This window comes from Chiloscyllium plagiosum, chromosome 1, assembly GCF_004010195.1.
Source record: "Chiloscyllium plagiosum isolate BGI_BamShark_2017 chromosome 1, ASM401019v2, whole genome shotgun sequence".
In the NCBI taxonomy this organism is placed as follows: domain Eukaryota; kingdom Metazoa; phylum Chordata; class Chondrichthyes; order Orectolobiformes; family Hemiscylliidae; genus Chiloscyllium; species Chiloscyllium plagiosum.
The window spans coordinates 44,247,659-44,263,598 of NC_057710.1; the positions used below are offsets into that span (position 1 = coordinate 44,247,659).

The following is a 15,940-nucleotide window of genomic DNA, read 5'->3' on the forward strand; positions in this document are numbered from 1 at the left end:
ACATCATTGGGACCGAATTCCAAACAAAACTTTCCAAAAGCCAAAGGAAAAGCCAAATAATTTTTTTTTGGCCTCATTAAAGTCATTGATGGTCTGATTCTTTTAGTTAATTTGGTGGCCATGAATATGGAAATGATTGCAGAATAATGTTTCACAATGCAAGTAGTCCTCGATGTAATGTGGTTTTGCCGTACACCGTTTCAACGTTACCACCCTTAATTCCAATAATGCAGTTTTTACCTGGCCAAGCAGCATGGAGAAATAAATGTTTGTCAAAATTCACCTTTCCTGGCTGAGTGACATCTGTTGCTATCAAAGCTCCTGATCGCCGTAGCCATGAAAGCAAAGAAATTGTGGTAAAGAAATTCAGGAAGTTAATTCCACTGAGTGCTGTCTGGATACAGAGAGAAAATGAAGTCAGAAATTCAGTGAAAGTTGGATAGGTTTTTAAGAACTGCCACCAAGCACACTCAATTGTTCACCTCCAAAGTAGCAGAAGAGCAGCCTGATAATCCTCAGCTTTTAACCTCCAGAGCTGCAGATGAGTCCATAGTCTTCACCTCCAAAAAAAAACAATTTTGTATATGTGGCAAGAAGCATTAAAATATATTCCTTTTGTAAATGTTCATGAATATTTTGATGTTTTATATTAACTTTTTTGTTTGATTTTACAGAAATATAACAAAATTACAAGGGTTCCTATCAAATTGTGTTTCGAATATCACAGTTTCACTTAATGTGGCAATTTACAGTAACGAGATTATCACATATATCGAGGACTACCTGTATGTTATTGGCAGAAAGACAAAGATGAGGTCTGGAATTCTGCTAAGTCAATGTGGCCAGCCTTATAAGGGCTCAGAGATTGTATATAGCTGTGGACGCATTGCTGTTGTAGCTAGGTTTAAAGGAGGCAAACTCTGCAATGACCCTTGCCTGAAGTATTTCACATATCGATGCAAGGAAGGAAAACAATGTCCAATTTATTTACTGGACTTGCCCAAGTAACGTTCCACCATGCATTAAGTTGTTTGTGGTTACCTTGTTCTTACATGTGTGATTGTGTATTAAAGTTTATACCCTGATTTTATAGGATTTTATTTTACAGCTTTAGATAAAGTTATACTGTTCTAAAGTTATACTGAAATTTGATATCTCCTTAGGAAAATCGTTTGACGTATGTTTAAATTTCCTTAGAAATCCTATCCACAGAAGTGCTGTTGTTTTTGGAGATTATCTTGTAGGACCATTGGAAGTTTTGAAGTTATTCATTTGTCCAATTCAATATTAATAAGTGACCCTGGTGTGTTATGATGTACAGCAGATTTCATGTTTATTGGAGACTGACACCAAGAAAATCATTTTTCACTTATTACACTTCCTAAAATTGGATAAGCTTTATTGCTTAACATTTACGTAAAGTTAGACTTTGAAGATACAAGTAAAATTTAGCAGATACTGGAGATCTGAAGTAGAAACAACCAATTCTGATGAAGGGTCACAGTCCAGAAACTTAACTGTTTCTTTCTGCAGAAAAGCTCCTTGGCCTGTAGATTTCTTTCAGCGTTTGCTGTTTTTAATTGAATTGCACGATATTTTGCAAGTGTCCCTTGAAAGAAGCAAACTACACTCAAACCTAATGTTGTGGCTTCACTCAAGGCATTGGTAATGATGGAATAAGTTATTTAATTTTCTAAATGTCAGCCATTCGACAAAGTTTTTCTCTTAATGGCAACTATGGGTGATGTCTGATCTTGTCTGTTGCTCAGCATGTGTTCATCATCCAATGAGCAGGAAAGAACTGGTAGGTCTTTAGCTGTTAAATAGTTCTCTGGAACTCTGGTTGCTTATAGCAGAGATATGTATTTCAAAACTTGATATCAGCTGTTGATCAGGTGTAGAAACTTGTGGAATAAGAGGAGAACAAGGTTAGGCTTCACGTCCAGGATATTGACAGGAATGATCGGGGAACATTTCCGTTCTGACAGAGGCAAGGAAGTTTTTGTGCTAAGTTTATATGCAAAGTTACATTTGTTTTCTCACCCATGAATGACAGTTTTTTTCCCCTTTTAATCCTATTCATTTTAATATGCATCATCGTTCTCTTTAATTCTAGCTCTCTCTCTCGATCTCCACTTCCCCCTCTTGACTTAGACCTCCTGTTTAACATTAGTAAATAAGCACATCTGTTTATGTTCATGGCTACAGTGCTATATACTTCTGTCATTTCTTCCTCTCCCTTTCCCTCAGCTTTTGAAGCTTACTGTTTATTCTATTCATTGGTTCATATGCAGATTTTCTACTTTCATGACCAGAAAAGAAATCTGGCAATGTAAACCCAATATTAAATATGATGTGTGCAGATAAGGCACCTTATTCTCTATTTCATTTATATTCTTTTTGAAAGTCAAACTTTCTTCACTGAGCACATATCAATGGCAACATTTCCCACGCAGCTTGTCACTGCTACAAAAATATTTTAATGTTGCATTATAGCTAGTTCCTCCCATTATTCCACATACCATTCTTAACATGTCTGTAACTAATGTTCATGGTTTCCTTCTCCACTTCTGTGTGTGAGTTATTTGGTTCTTGCCTGAGTAGAAAATGAACGTTTCAGTGTCTGCGTAAATAATAGTGAAATCCTGGTCAGAAGAATTCACTTGTGCCTCCACTTGCATTCTTCATAAGAATAGCATGGGAAACCTCAAAAAAAATGGGAAGAAGGAAAATATATTAAAACAAAGTCCCCCATACACTACTTCTGCTAATTGTTAACCAAGACTGGCACAGTAGAACTCAAAGGATCAGTGAGTTCCACGTAAATATTTATTTAACCTGACGGTTCTATAGAAACAGAAAATAAGAATAGATGTTGAAGCTGAGTAGGCTTGGGCTGTTTTCCCTGGAGGTTATCAAAGTTTATAAAATCATGAGGGAGACGGATAGGGTAAACAGACAAAGTATTTTCCCTGGGGTGGGGGAATCCAGAATTAGAGTGCATAGGTTTAGGGTGAGAGGGGAAAGATATAAAAGGAACCGAAGGGGCAATTTTTTCACGGAGGGTGGTGCATGTATGGAATAAACTGCCAGAGGAAGTAGTGGAGGCTGGTACAATTATGATATTTAAAAGGCATCTGGATTGGTATAAGAATAGGAAAGGTTTAGAGGGATATGGGCCAAGTGCTGGCAAATGGAACTGGATTAATTTAGGATATCTGGTCAGCATGATTGGTATAAGAATAGGAAAGGTTTAGAGGGATTGGGCCAAGTGCTGGCAAATGGAACTGGATTAATTTAGGATATCTGGTCAGCATGGACAAGTTGGACCAAAGGTCTGTTTCCGTGCTGTACATCTCTATGACTCTATGTGCTCCTCCAGCCTGAAAAAATATCCTTGCTAACCTGAGCCTGAATATAAATTCATTATCTGTTCTGTTGCACAGCATCAAATAATCATAACAAGAACTTACAAGCCCGCAGCTTTGATTGGACTCCATTGGTTCAATCAGTATGATTTTCTTCTGCATAGCACAAAAACAATGGCCATGCTGCACTTCCCACCAGCTAGAATGTGATGTCCGTAGTCAACATTTCCAAATATTTCTAATTGTTCTCTATCACTAATAGGTATTCCTAAAATGCAAAGAAAACCATTTTTACTTCATCTATGTTTTGCATTTAACTAATTTTTCTTCTCTTGATGATGAATTGTAATAACTTGGATGCAGTTATAGTCAAACTCCAAATACTGGAAATCTGGAACAGACAAGAGAACCCTGGAGAAACTCAACAGACCCAGCAGCATGCGGGGAGAGTAATAGCATTACCATTTTAAATCCAGTGTGACTTCTTCTGAAGAAAGACTTGCTTCTCTAGCATTTTCTGTCTTTGTTGCGATCCTGCTATCCGCTTTGTTTATTCAAATATTCTAATGTTTTTGTTAAGTGGTTTACCAGTCATTGGACCTTCAGAGATACAACTGCAGGCTTCATCATTACGTGGCCCTCCACTGCAGTATTTAAAGGACTGACCACTCTATGCATGGTTTCAATGCCTTGCTGAAATGGTTCCTTAAATATAGTTGGGGTGGTTTGAAGTTGCCACAGTCTTACCTTGGACCCAGGAGGACCAAGGAGGCTGCTCTCATTTTAGATAGAGGGAGACAGACAACTGGTTGTGGTTGAACTGGAGTATTACCAGGCCTCCAGTGAGGGGAGAGTTTGAGAAGGAGATCCCTTCGTGCGAATCTCGGCCAGTGCAGGAATTAAGCTACTCTGGCATCACTGAATCATAAGCCAACCGTCCAGCCAAATGAGCTAACTAAATTGTAAAAGTTCTAAAAAATATGCTATCAGATATACACTTGTATTTCTTCGGAGAATCAAAGCATGAAGAGATGTGTGATCACTGAATCGCAATGGCAGAAGCTTGAACCCCAAGAAAACCTGTCAGAGCTTTCACTGCAGGCTTCATCATTACGTGGCCCTCCACTGCAGTATTTAAAGGACTGACCGCTCTATGCATGGTTTCAATGCCTTGCTGAGCAATGCCATAGAAGCTGCTACTGGGCTGTACATCATATTCTGTGCCATTGTGTGCAAACTCAGTATCAGAAATAAACAACAGAACATGAACTGATGTAACTTATTTCAAGACATCAGCGTGTCCCAAAGCACTTCAGAAAATGAATTTCTTTGGAAATGTGGTAACTGCTGTAATACAGGTAATGTGGCAGCAATTTCTGGGGCAGCAGTGGCATAGTGATAATGTTATTGAACTAGTAATCCAGAACCCCAGGTTGATGTTCTTGGAACATGGGTTTGAATTGCATGATGGCAGATGTTGAAATTTGAATTCAATAGAAAAACACTGAAATAAACAGATAGCTGATGGCAGCCATGTAAATACTATCAATTGTGATAAAAACTCATCTGGTTTACTGACGATCTTTACCATCCTACATGTAACTCCACATCCACAATGGTCATGCTTAATTGCAATTCGGATGGACAATATGCTGGACTAGACTGCAATGCCCCATATCCTGTGAATGGATGAAGAAAAAAACAATTCGAATATGCTCCACGATTTAATGTTAATCACATGGTAATCCACAATTTTGTCACTGTGCATGTGGCATGCATCTCAAGTAAAGTTGAGTCAGTGGTAGCACTATCATAAAGCAAATGATACTCTTACTGTAGAACTATACAGAACTGGAGACCAGATTGGCAGTATGAAGGTGCAGTTTGATTGCAGACTCGTCACAAGGTGACATTTACAAATATGTGAATTAGATGTAGAGGTCAGTCATTCAGCCCTTCAACTGTAGATTCCTCTGCACCTCAGAATTCTGCAGCACTTCACTGTTTCAATAATACTCTACTTTTTGAACTATTTCCTACAAAAGAGTACAACTTCACAGTTTCAATATTGTATTCCTGGAATGGTAGGTCTAACATATGAGGAATGGCTGAGGATCCTGGGATTGTATTCATTGGAGTTTAGAAGATTAAGGGGAGATCTAATAGAAACTTACAAGATAATACATGGCTTGGAGAGGGTGGATGCTAGGAAATTGTTTCCGTTAGGTGAGGAGACTAGGACCCGTGGACACAGCCTTAGAATTAGAGGGGGTAAATTCAGAACAGAAATGCGGAGACATTTCTTCAGCCAGAGAGTGGTGGGCCTGTGGAATTCATTGCCACAGAGTACAGTGGAGGCTGGGACGCTAAATGTCTTCAAGGCAGAAATTGATAAATTCTTGATGTCACAAGGAATTAAGGGCTACGGGGAGAATGCGGGTAAGTGGAGTTGAAATGCCCATCAGCCATGATTGAATGGCGGAGTGGACTCGATGGGCCGAATGGCCTTACTTCCGCTCCTATGTCTTATGGTCTTATTACTCACTTAACAATTCTGTGAATATGTTTATGGTGCAGAAGGAGACTCTCTGGCCCATTGTGTCTGTACTGGCTGTCTGAGCATTTTAGGTCTGTGCCAATATCCTGCCTTTTCCCAAAAACCCTGCACATTCTCTCCTATTTAAGTAATGATCCAATACCTTCTTGAATGCCTCTGTTAAAGCAACTTCACCACACATCCAAGCCATGTATTTCATACACTACCCACACACCATAAGATTTTTTTTCTCTCATGACCCATTGTTTCTTTTAGAAAACTCTTTAAAACAGTGCCTATTTGTTCTTAATTTGTTTATGACTGGGAGCAGTTTGTACTAATACACTCTGTTTGGACCCTTCATGATTTTGTAAACATCTATCAAATCTCCTCTTCACCTTCTCTCCTCCAAGGAAAATTACCCATTTTTCCAGTATTTCTTCATAACGGGAGTGTCTCATCCCTGGAACTATTCTCTTAAAAGACAGACAGAAAAAGAAGGAGATGAGATAGCATTGTTAAAGATGGAAATCAGGGCAATAGTGAAGAAGGATATTGGCTTGAAAATCATGATGTGGAGCCTGTAACGGGTAAAGTTGAGGAAATCTTCGAGGAGAAAGTGAGGTCTGCAGATGCTGGAGATCAAAGTTGAAACTTTATTGCTGGAACAGCACAGCAGGTCAGGCAGCATCCAGGGAACAGGAGATTCGACGTTTCGGGCACAGGCCCTTCTTCAGGGCCTGTGCCCGAAACGTCGAATCTCCTGTTCCCTGGATGCTGCCTGACCTGCTGTGCTGTTCCAGCAATAAAGTTTCAACAAAAGTTGAGGAAAGCCAAGGAGCAGAAACCGTTGAGGTTGTCTATAGATACCCGTGGAGATGTAAGCAAAGGCACTAAACAAGAAATTGAAGAGGCATGCGATAAAGGTACAAGTATAATCATAGACGTACTTAATTTCTATATAGATTAGACAAATTCAATTAGTATTGTGGAGCAGAATGTCCTGGAGTGTGTCTGTGATGGGTTTTTAGACCAATACATTGAAGAACCAACCAGAAAACAGGCTATTTTAGACTTGGTACAATGATAAAGGCTTAACTAACAATTTTGGAGAACATATTATGATAGAATTCTTAATTTAGGATGGAGATTTATTTAAGTTGCATCTGAAGCTAGGGTCCTAAATCTAAATATAGAAAACAATGGCGGTTTGAGGCACAAATTTTCAGAATGGATTGGGGATCTTACCCAAAGAGTTAGCAGTGGGTAGGCAGTGGCTTATATTTAAAGAACAATTAAACAATAATCATTCATATATTGTGCGCATTTGAGGTTATTGCACAAGGATTTGCACATGGCTCAACTACGACTCACAGAATAGGGATAGCATCAGATCCAAAGAGGCAACATATAAAATTTACAGAAAAAGCAGCACGACTGAGGATTGTGAGCTTTTTAAAATTTGGTGAAAAAGGACAAAATATTTTATCAAGAGAGGGAAAAGAGAGCATGAATGTACGGTTGCAGAGAATGTAGAAACTGACAGGTAGGTAAAGCTTCTATAAATATATGAAGAGAGAAGAAACCCTTAAATACCCAATGTGGGTCCCTTTCAGTCTCAAGCTGCGGAAATTATAATGCGAATTTAAGAAATGGCAGAAGAATTGAACTTGTATTTGGGGAACCAAAGTTCTAATGAGAGAGCAGATTTGAAGGAAATCAGTATTTGTATGAAAATAGTGCTGGGGAAATTAATGAGGGTTAACGGGGCCAGAGTACTAAAAGAAATTAGACTGGAAATTATATTGGTTGTTATCTTCCAAAATTCAATAGACTGTGGTACAGCACCTACAAATTGGTGAGTGGCAAATGTACCCCGACTATTTAAAAAGAAAGGGAGAGAAAAAAAAGATATAATTACAGATCAGTTAGCCTGATTTCAGTAGTGGGGAAAATGCTGAAGTTTTTTTTAAATGTGATTGCAGAACATTTGGAAAGCATTAACAGGGTTGGACAAAGCCAGCATGGGTTTATGAAAGGCAAATCATGCTGCATAAATCAACTGAAATACTTTGCATTTGAGGGAAATAGATAAGGGTGAATCAGTGGATGTGGTGTATTTTCAGAAGGCTGCTGGTAAGAGCCCTTATAGGAAGTTAATGGGCAAAGAAAAGCATATGAACTAGGAGGTAATATATTGACATAGGTCAAGAGTTAGTTGATAGACAAAATAAATGGGCCATCTTCTGAGTGGTAGGCAACGACTAATTGGATTCTGCAAATTTCAATGCTTGGATCGCAGCTATCCATGACATATATGCAAAAGAATGAACCTAAAAATGCATTTCCAAGTTTGCTGGTGAGATAAAACTGGGTGGAGTTGAAAGTTGTGAGAAGAATTCCGTCCAGTCTTTGGTTGGATACACACCCATCCGGCTAATACAGTTCCCATTTCCCAAGAGCCGTTCTCAGTGTCCCAGGAATCTAAAGCACTCCCTTCTAGGCTGTCTTTCCAGCTGCATATTCACTTGTCTTATCTTTCTATTTCTGTATGTACTGCCCATGTCACTGAGAGTAATCCAGAGATTATTGCTAGCTAATTTTCTATTTGCTCCTAAGTTCTCATTACAGGGCCACAGCCCCCTTTGTATTTATTAATACCAATGTGGTCCATGATCTCTGCCTGTTTTCCTTCCCCTATTTCGATTTGCATCATTCTATGTCATCTTCTCAACACACTTCTTGCATTGCTTTATGTCATCTGTACGTTTAACCACCACATCTAAGTCATTAGTATAAATTGTAAAAAGATGAGGGCCCTATGGTACTCAACTCATCATATCCTTCCAACCTGAAAATAAAGACCTATTTCTCTCTCTTCTGCCAGCTAGCTAATCTTCACTCCATGCTAGCATGTTACCCTTTATACCATGAGCTCCTGCTTTGCACAACAATTATTATTGTGGAATATTTGCATGTTTAGAGGTTCCAATTAGTATGTATCAACTTAGCCCTGAAAATGATATGAAATGTAAATGCATTTCTATTCCTATTTCTAACTGGCCTCCTGCATCTTCCTGTTTTGAAACCTAATTGTTTGCACATGTTAGCTTTTCTCCATCTCCCTCTGTTCGCAACTTGAAACTTGAGCTTGAGAGCATATGTTCTCTAGCAGAGTATCTAAGCAATTGGTGTGAGATGTTGCAAAGATTGGCTAACAGGTTGTTTTTTTTATGTATGCAGTGTTGGGAAATAATAAAATGGAGTTCATTAACATTTTAATCACATTTCTCATCATACTATCCTCTAAGAAAAGAATTCTTGATGAATCCAATTTGTTTTGTTGCACCATTATTTAAATATAAATTGTTCACATGATATTTCCGATGGAAAAATGTTCCCAATGTCTAACAATGCCTTAGCCTGCTCCTAAACCTCTTGAGTTCTTGGCTTTGTTTAGTTTTTGATTGACTGAATTCTAACTTTTCCATATTTCTAAAAACAAGTTGTTTCCCAATAGAATTTCTTATTTTAAAATTAATTTCTTGAAATTATAGTTACTTAAATTTCTCTCTTTATTTTAGTGAAAGGCAGGTTAAACATGACTATTATAAGCAAGACATAACAGAAACCCAATGTACTGTGGATGGCCTATGAGCACTAATGTTGGATCCAGTGATGGATAGACCTGGGACAGTAGATAATCAAATTCAGACTGCTTTGTTAATTAATTAGCTTCAGTTTAACATTGTGCAAATTATTTTAATGTTGAGTTGCAATCATAATGATGACAACAACAATATAAATAACCTTTAAGCCAAGGAATCAGTAACAAGGCATTACTGATCACTCCCATGGAACATCTTCCAAGCTCAGCTATATTTTCTTGTTGACAGTGCCAGACCCACTAGTATATGGGCCCATTTATACATGGTCCTGTGACAATAGTTAACAAGATTGGTGGAGGACGTGACTTATTTGCTTTCAGCTTCTCCATGATGGACCTATGCTCATTGGAATTTAGAAGAATGAGAGACAACTTTTTTTGAAATAGCCAAGATCCTTGATGGACTTGACAGGGGAAAGTTGTTTCCCCTCAGGAGGGTTTAGGACCAGAAGACGTAATCTCAGAGCAAGGAGTCACCTGTTTAAAACAGGAGCACAGAGGAATTTCTTCTTGCAAGGAAATGAATCTGTAGAATTCTTCACTGCAGAAGCCTGTCAAGGCTGAGTCATTAAGAATATTCAAGACTAAAATAGACACATTTTTAATCAATAAAGGAAATAAAGAGAGAGTTGTAAAGAAAAGGCAGAAAAGTGGCATTGAGGATTATCAGATCAGCCACGATTGAATAATGGAGTAGATTTGATAGGCTGAAAGGCAAACTTCTGCCCCGCATCTTATTGTTTATTGTCTTATACTAAAGCAGGACACAGTTACCTTGAGCAAAATACCGCAAATGGTGGGAATCTGAAATCAAATGGACAATTTTAGAAAACAAATAACTGCGGATACTGGAAATCAAGCAAAAACAAGTTACTAGAAAAAACCCAACAGGTCTGGCAGCATCTGTGGAGAGAAAGCAGAGCTAACATTTTGGGTCCAGTAAAGCAGGGGCCTGCTATTGGAGATCAGTTACCTCAGTTGGCTACAGTGTGATGCAACATGACACCAGTTCAACCCTGTGCCACCTGAAATAATTCATGGAGCTCTGTTTCCCTGCCTTACACCACAGTTGTAGAGTGGTGTGTCTCAAGCAATATGCAACCAATTTTATCTCGAAAGGACAGAAATGTTTATGACCTCTTGTGGACAATGTCTAAATCTTGACTTGCTGGCATCAAAACCTTTTTGGAATCTCTGTAATGATTTCTACGTATTGCTACCACTTCAGTTCAAATATCTATATCTAAAACAGGTGATTGCTTAATTCACATTTCAGATGGAGAGCATTTAATTATATGCATACATCAAAAATGCTGTTCATTTTAAAGTTGAGCTTTGCTTTATGCATGTTAATCTCACAACCTAATGAGCATGCACATATTTGGAACATACCAAAAAGACATGCATTAACTGATTATATGAATTTAACATTCACAACTTTTACTAACCAAACTAACTCCTCTACGTTTCTGATCTGTAAAATTTTCAGCTGGATCCTGCCATTAAAATCTTTGCAGATAGAAGTGGAACTCCTAAAAAGCGAAAAGCACCACCACCACCACCAAGCAGTGCTTTGCAGGTAAAGGATAAAGGGTCTAACTGGCCATCTGATTAGCCAGATAAATATTTATAGATAGAAATTTGGTCACTTCTAATAAAGGTTCATTATTGATTGATTTAAACAATATTTATTTGCTTTATTTCTCGATGAGAATTTATGACTTCAGTCAGCAATTTAATGATTAATAATTTGTGGCGTTTTGTCTAGGGTCCCCAACCTAATGAAGTGCCATTTCCACTGTCCCGTCGTCCTTGTTCATCAGGATGTGAGCCATCAAAAGTTGAAGAAACATCCATTAAGGTAGTTAGTTTGTAGCTTAATATCTAGTATTAATAAGATATTTCCATAACCAAAGCAATTGAGAAATATTGTCACACTGACCCTCCTAGCTTTTTATGAAAGAAGGGAACTCTACTGTGGGGAGAATCCCATAGCTCTCCCTCAGAATTGCGAAGCCATACTTCCCTGTCTTTCCTGTCTAGAATCATAGACTCTGTACAACGTGGCAGCCATTGAGTCCACATCAATCCTCCAAAGAGCATCCCACCCAGATCCATCCCTCTACCCTATCTCTGTAACCTTGTATTTCCCAGGCTAAGCCACTTAGCCTGCACATCCCTGGACGCTGTGGACAATTTAGCATGGCCAATCTACCTAACATGCACATTTTTTTGACTGTGAGAGGAAACCAGAGCACCCAGAGGAAACCCATGTAGACATGGGGAGAATGTGCAAACTTCAAGGCTGGAATTGAAACATGGTCCTGGTGCTGTGAGGGATCAGGACAAACCATTGAGCCACCATGCTGCCCAGTACAGAGTAGTAGTAGTAGTTACGAGCTCTGAGGAAGCTGACCTATGCCCCTTTTTAACACGAGTAAGTAGCTGTATTTGAAATATCAAGGTCCTGACAGAAGCTGTCAAAGAGTCTAACAAACATTAAGTATATAAAGTATTTGTGGTAGGCTACTGGGAGGATATCATGCCAAAGTGCCAGGTAAGTAGGGTACCAGTTGGGCCAGGGTAGAGTCCCAGGGACAGGGTGCCTGATGAATAGGGGTGGGGTGCTAGGTGAGTCAGCTACTAGGGATGGGATGTCAGATGTATTGGGTCCCAGGAGGGTGTCAAGTCAGGATCTGGGGAAAGAATAGTTCAGTGTGTGCAAGTAAAGTATAGAGTCTGTTGAATAGCTACTCAGGAGTTTGATTATGTATTTAAGCATTTAACTTCTCCTAAGTAACTATTTTACTTAATTTAAACAGAACTGTCTGAAGTCTTCGAGTTAGTGGAGACTTTCAGAGGATTCCAGGCGTAGAGGAATTGACTTGAGGAAAATTCAATTTCCCAGGAAATCCTTCAGAGTCTGCTACAGTGGGGATTCTGCAAGTGATGAAATGCAAATCTGATCTACACAGGAATAACAACTGTCTAGCCAGCAGACATCATGACTTCAAATTTAAATACTTACTTTGCTGGAGAGACCTTGGTCACAGATTCTCATTTGGTTTGCTTTGTGCACTTAGTAAATTGTGAACGTGTTCTATTGGAGCAATTAGAGGCTTTAAATAGCCACGTTTATAGGACACCAAATATTGCTTACAGTTGAGTCTGAGGGAGTTGTTAAAGATATTCAATTGTATGCTTTTTTTGTGCACTTACAATATGAAGAAGAGTGAGCAGCTTTGCTGATAGTTAAATCATTGCCAGAAAAGGATTCCTCTCCTTTACTTAAAGGTTTGAAGAAATGGGCTGAGTTTTAATGTTAAGAGTGTTCATTGCCATATCACTCTTTAATCTGCCCTTGTCAAATATTAACGGAGACCCAAAGAAGCAATCAGCAAGTTAAAGCTTTACATGTGATAACAAGGCCATGAGCCTCATCACCAACCATCTTCATTTCTGTTTGGAGGAGATAACCTTGTTCACTTTATGTATTTGTGTTACAGGATAGAGAGAACAGTGAGGAAATGAGAAAACTTCAAGCAGAGAAGGCAAATTTGTTGGAGGTGATACAAAACCTAAATCTGCAACTGCGAGACAAAAACCTCCAAGAGGTAGTTTTCTCTGTAAATTGAGTATACCTGCTATTTATATGGATTCTGGACTAATTTCAGTTTTTAAGACAGACATAGAGATCTTCATTGGATGAGGCCGGTCACAGAGAGGGATCTGATTTGAGTTAAGGCAGTTCCAATCACCCCTAATCCTAATCAATTCATAGGATAATATAGTCTGAATTGTCAAAAACACAGTAATGCCTATACTTATACCTACACTTTCCCACTCCCTAGTATTGAATTTTATGATACTTCAAGTGCTTGCCCAAGTACTTTTTAAAGGTTGTGAGGATAAACTATATGTCTAGTTCCTGTTCCTGTAGTAATATAAGTTTTATATTTGATGACAGTATTCAATATAACCAGCTTATAACATAGTGCAGGATAATTGTAGAAAGAAGCTGATAATCGTGTTTTATCACCATGTGTATATGCTGTGCAGGAAATCCCATTTTAGATGTACTCTAATCATTATAGCTGTGGTCTTAATAATCCAAAAAGAATTCTGGATAAATGTTGAAAATCAAAGCTCATTCTCTTCTTTCTTAATTTTTTAAAAAATTAGGCACAACAAAATAGCCTCAAAAAATGCGACTGTCGGAGTAGTGAAGAAGTGCCACTTGATACAATAGGTATTGTATGAAGTTGCTGACCTATATATTATGCAGCTAATGCTGATACTTATTTGTAACTGTTTTTGTAATTGTCAGATAATGGCTTAAATGCTGTGAAAGCTTCTAATCACTACAAATGAAGCAATGCTCTATTCTAAGTTTATCATGGGGTCCATTATTGATTTAAGAAGCTGGGTTGGACTTCCTGCTGAAGGATAATTTGCTGCAAGACATTGTAAGTTAGATAGTTTTATGGAAAACTTAAAATGGTTTTATTAAAGGTAATATGAGCACATGTACACAAGTGGCATCAAGAATAATGAGATGAATGCTTCTTCAAATTTTGAATACACATTATTGTAAACTTGTCAAGCAGCAGCGTAGTTCCTTTTTAAAGGTTACTGTTGTCTCAAATTTCAAAACAGTGAGTTTGCTTCACCTCCTTTTAAAGTGATTGGCTTAATTGATTTTTTATCCGTTTGGCAGAACAAACAAGACAAAGTAGGGAATTACATGTAAGATATGTTTAGCAGCACATTACTTAGGCCTGAGTTTTCACACTTGAGTAAGAGTTGGAGAAAATTCCCAATTCCACAAGTCCAACTGAGGGGAAAGTATCCTGCACAGTTGGGTTTATGTTGTTGGGATGTAGGTGTTAGCAGGAGTCAGAACTTTCACCCCAAGTAAGAGTTAGGAGGCAGCCCACGGAGTGCTGGGTTTGGAGATGAGCTGTGGGGAAATGTGTTCCTTGATGGCTTTGGAATTTTTCACAGCTGTTTAAGAAAAGAATAAAACAAGAGAAAAAACAGACCTCCAACCCTCAACCCTTTGTACTTCGTAAATAACTGCATTCACTACATTTAAGTTACTTTATCTATTTAATCCCTTATAAATGCAAACAGTTCTATTCATAGCCCATTTCAAAACACTTCTTAAGTGCTGGTGCTATCAATCAAACTATGAACTGAAAGGCACCCCATTGTGATAGCTTGTGAGATCTGTTCCAATGAGTTAATCCAATTTCTACAGATGTTCATGTCTACTTTTAACAATCTCAAAGGGCACCTGACCTCTCCCAAAGATTTTGCTTCATCTTTCCTAAAGATTCGCACCCTTTCCAAATAACTGCAGTGGTTTTAGACCTCCACCTGAAAAATATGCTGTCCATACCTCTTGGTTTGAACTTGCAAACTACAACACATACAAGCACTTACTATCCTCTGTGAAAAAAAATGCCTCTCACATCTCCTTCAAAATTACTCCATTTTTACTTTAAACCTATGTCACCTAGTAATTCACATCTCTACTCCTGGAGGGAGAAAAAGACTATCTATTCTGTCCATGCCTCTCAATTTTGTAAACTTCTATCAGGCCACCCTTCATCCTTCAATGTTCAAGTAAAAACAAACCAAGTTTGTCTAATCTCTCCTCCTAGGAGGAGAAAGTGAGGTCTGCAGATGCTGGAGATCAGAGCTGGAAATGTGTTGCTGGAAAAGCGCAGCAGGTCAGGCAGCATCCAGGGAACTGGAGAATCGACGTTTTGGGCATAAGCCCTTCTTCAGGAATGAGGAAAGTTTGGCGATTCTCCTGTTCCCTGGATGCTGCCTGACCTGCTGCGCTTTTCCAGCAACACATTTCCAGCTCTGATCCCCAGCATCTGCAGACCTCACTTTCTCCTCCAGCCTACTGTGGGAGACCATCACTGTCAGTGGGAGATTTGCATGGGCACCTTAAGGGGGACGCTTATACATTGTATTAAATTTATAAGTTGACCACAGCTACCAGGCCATCGTTGCACAGGCAGCTCCCCTCCACTGGGGTCTCTGTTATAGCTGTCACAGCCCAACAAGTCCATGCTGAGAAGTTCATAGAATGTGCCTCAGGCTCACCCTGGCCTGTCAGTAGGAGGCTCCACCATTTCATTTGAGGGACTGGGCTGTACCTTCAACTGCCTTGGCCTCAAGTTCCAGAACACACTCCTATATCTTTCCACCTCTCTACCTTGCTTTCTCCCTTTAAGGCACTTATGAAAATTTACCTCTTTGACATCAGACCAATGCCTCCTTATGAGGTTCAGGGTCATATTTTGTATTGTGCTGCTGTGGAGCACTTTGGAATGCCATATTTCATTAAAGCCA

The 15,940-nt window shown here is 38.8% G+C and overlaps 1 protein-coding gene across 7 annotated transcripts in view; it reads left to right on the forward strand.

Moving 5' to 3' along the window:
- rai14 (retinoic acid induced 14) overlaps nt 1–15,940 on the forward strand; it is a 271,305-nt gene that overhangs the window by 226,138 nt on the left and 29,227 nt on the right. For 6 of the 7 annotated variants that reach the window (XM_043681189.1, XM_043681457.1, XM_043681357.1 and 3 more), the window contains 4 exons: nt 11,061–11,150; nt 11,340–11,432; nt 13,078–13,185; nt 13,754–13,820. In XM_043681189.1, the coding sequence (XP_043537124.1) occupies nt 11,061–11,150; nt 11,340–11,432; nt 13,078–13,185; nt 13,754–13,820 (358 nt within the window). The remainder of the gene's footprint in view (nt 1–11,060; nt 11,151–11,339; nt 11,433–13,077; nt 13,186–13,753; nt 13,821–15,940) is intronic. The other variant, XM_043681627.1, reaches the window with a different exon arrangement.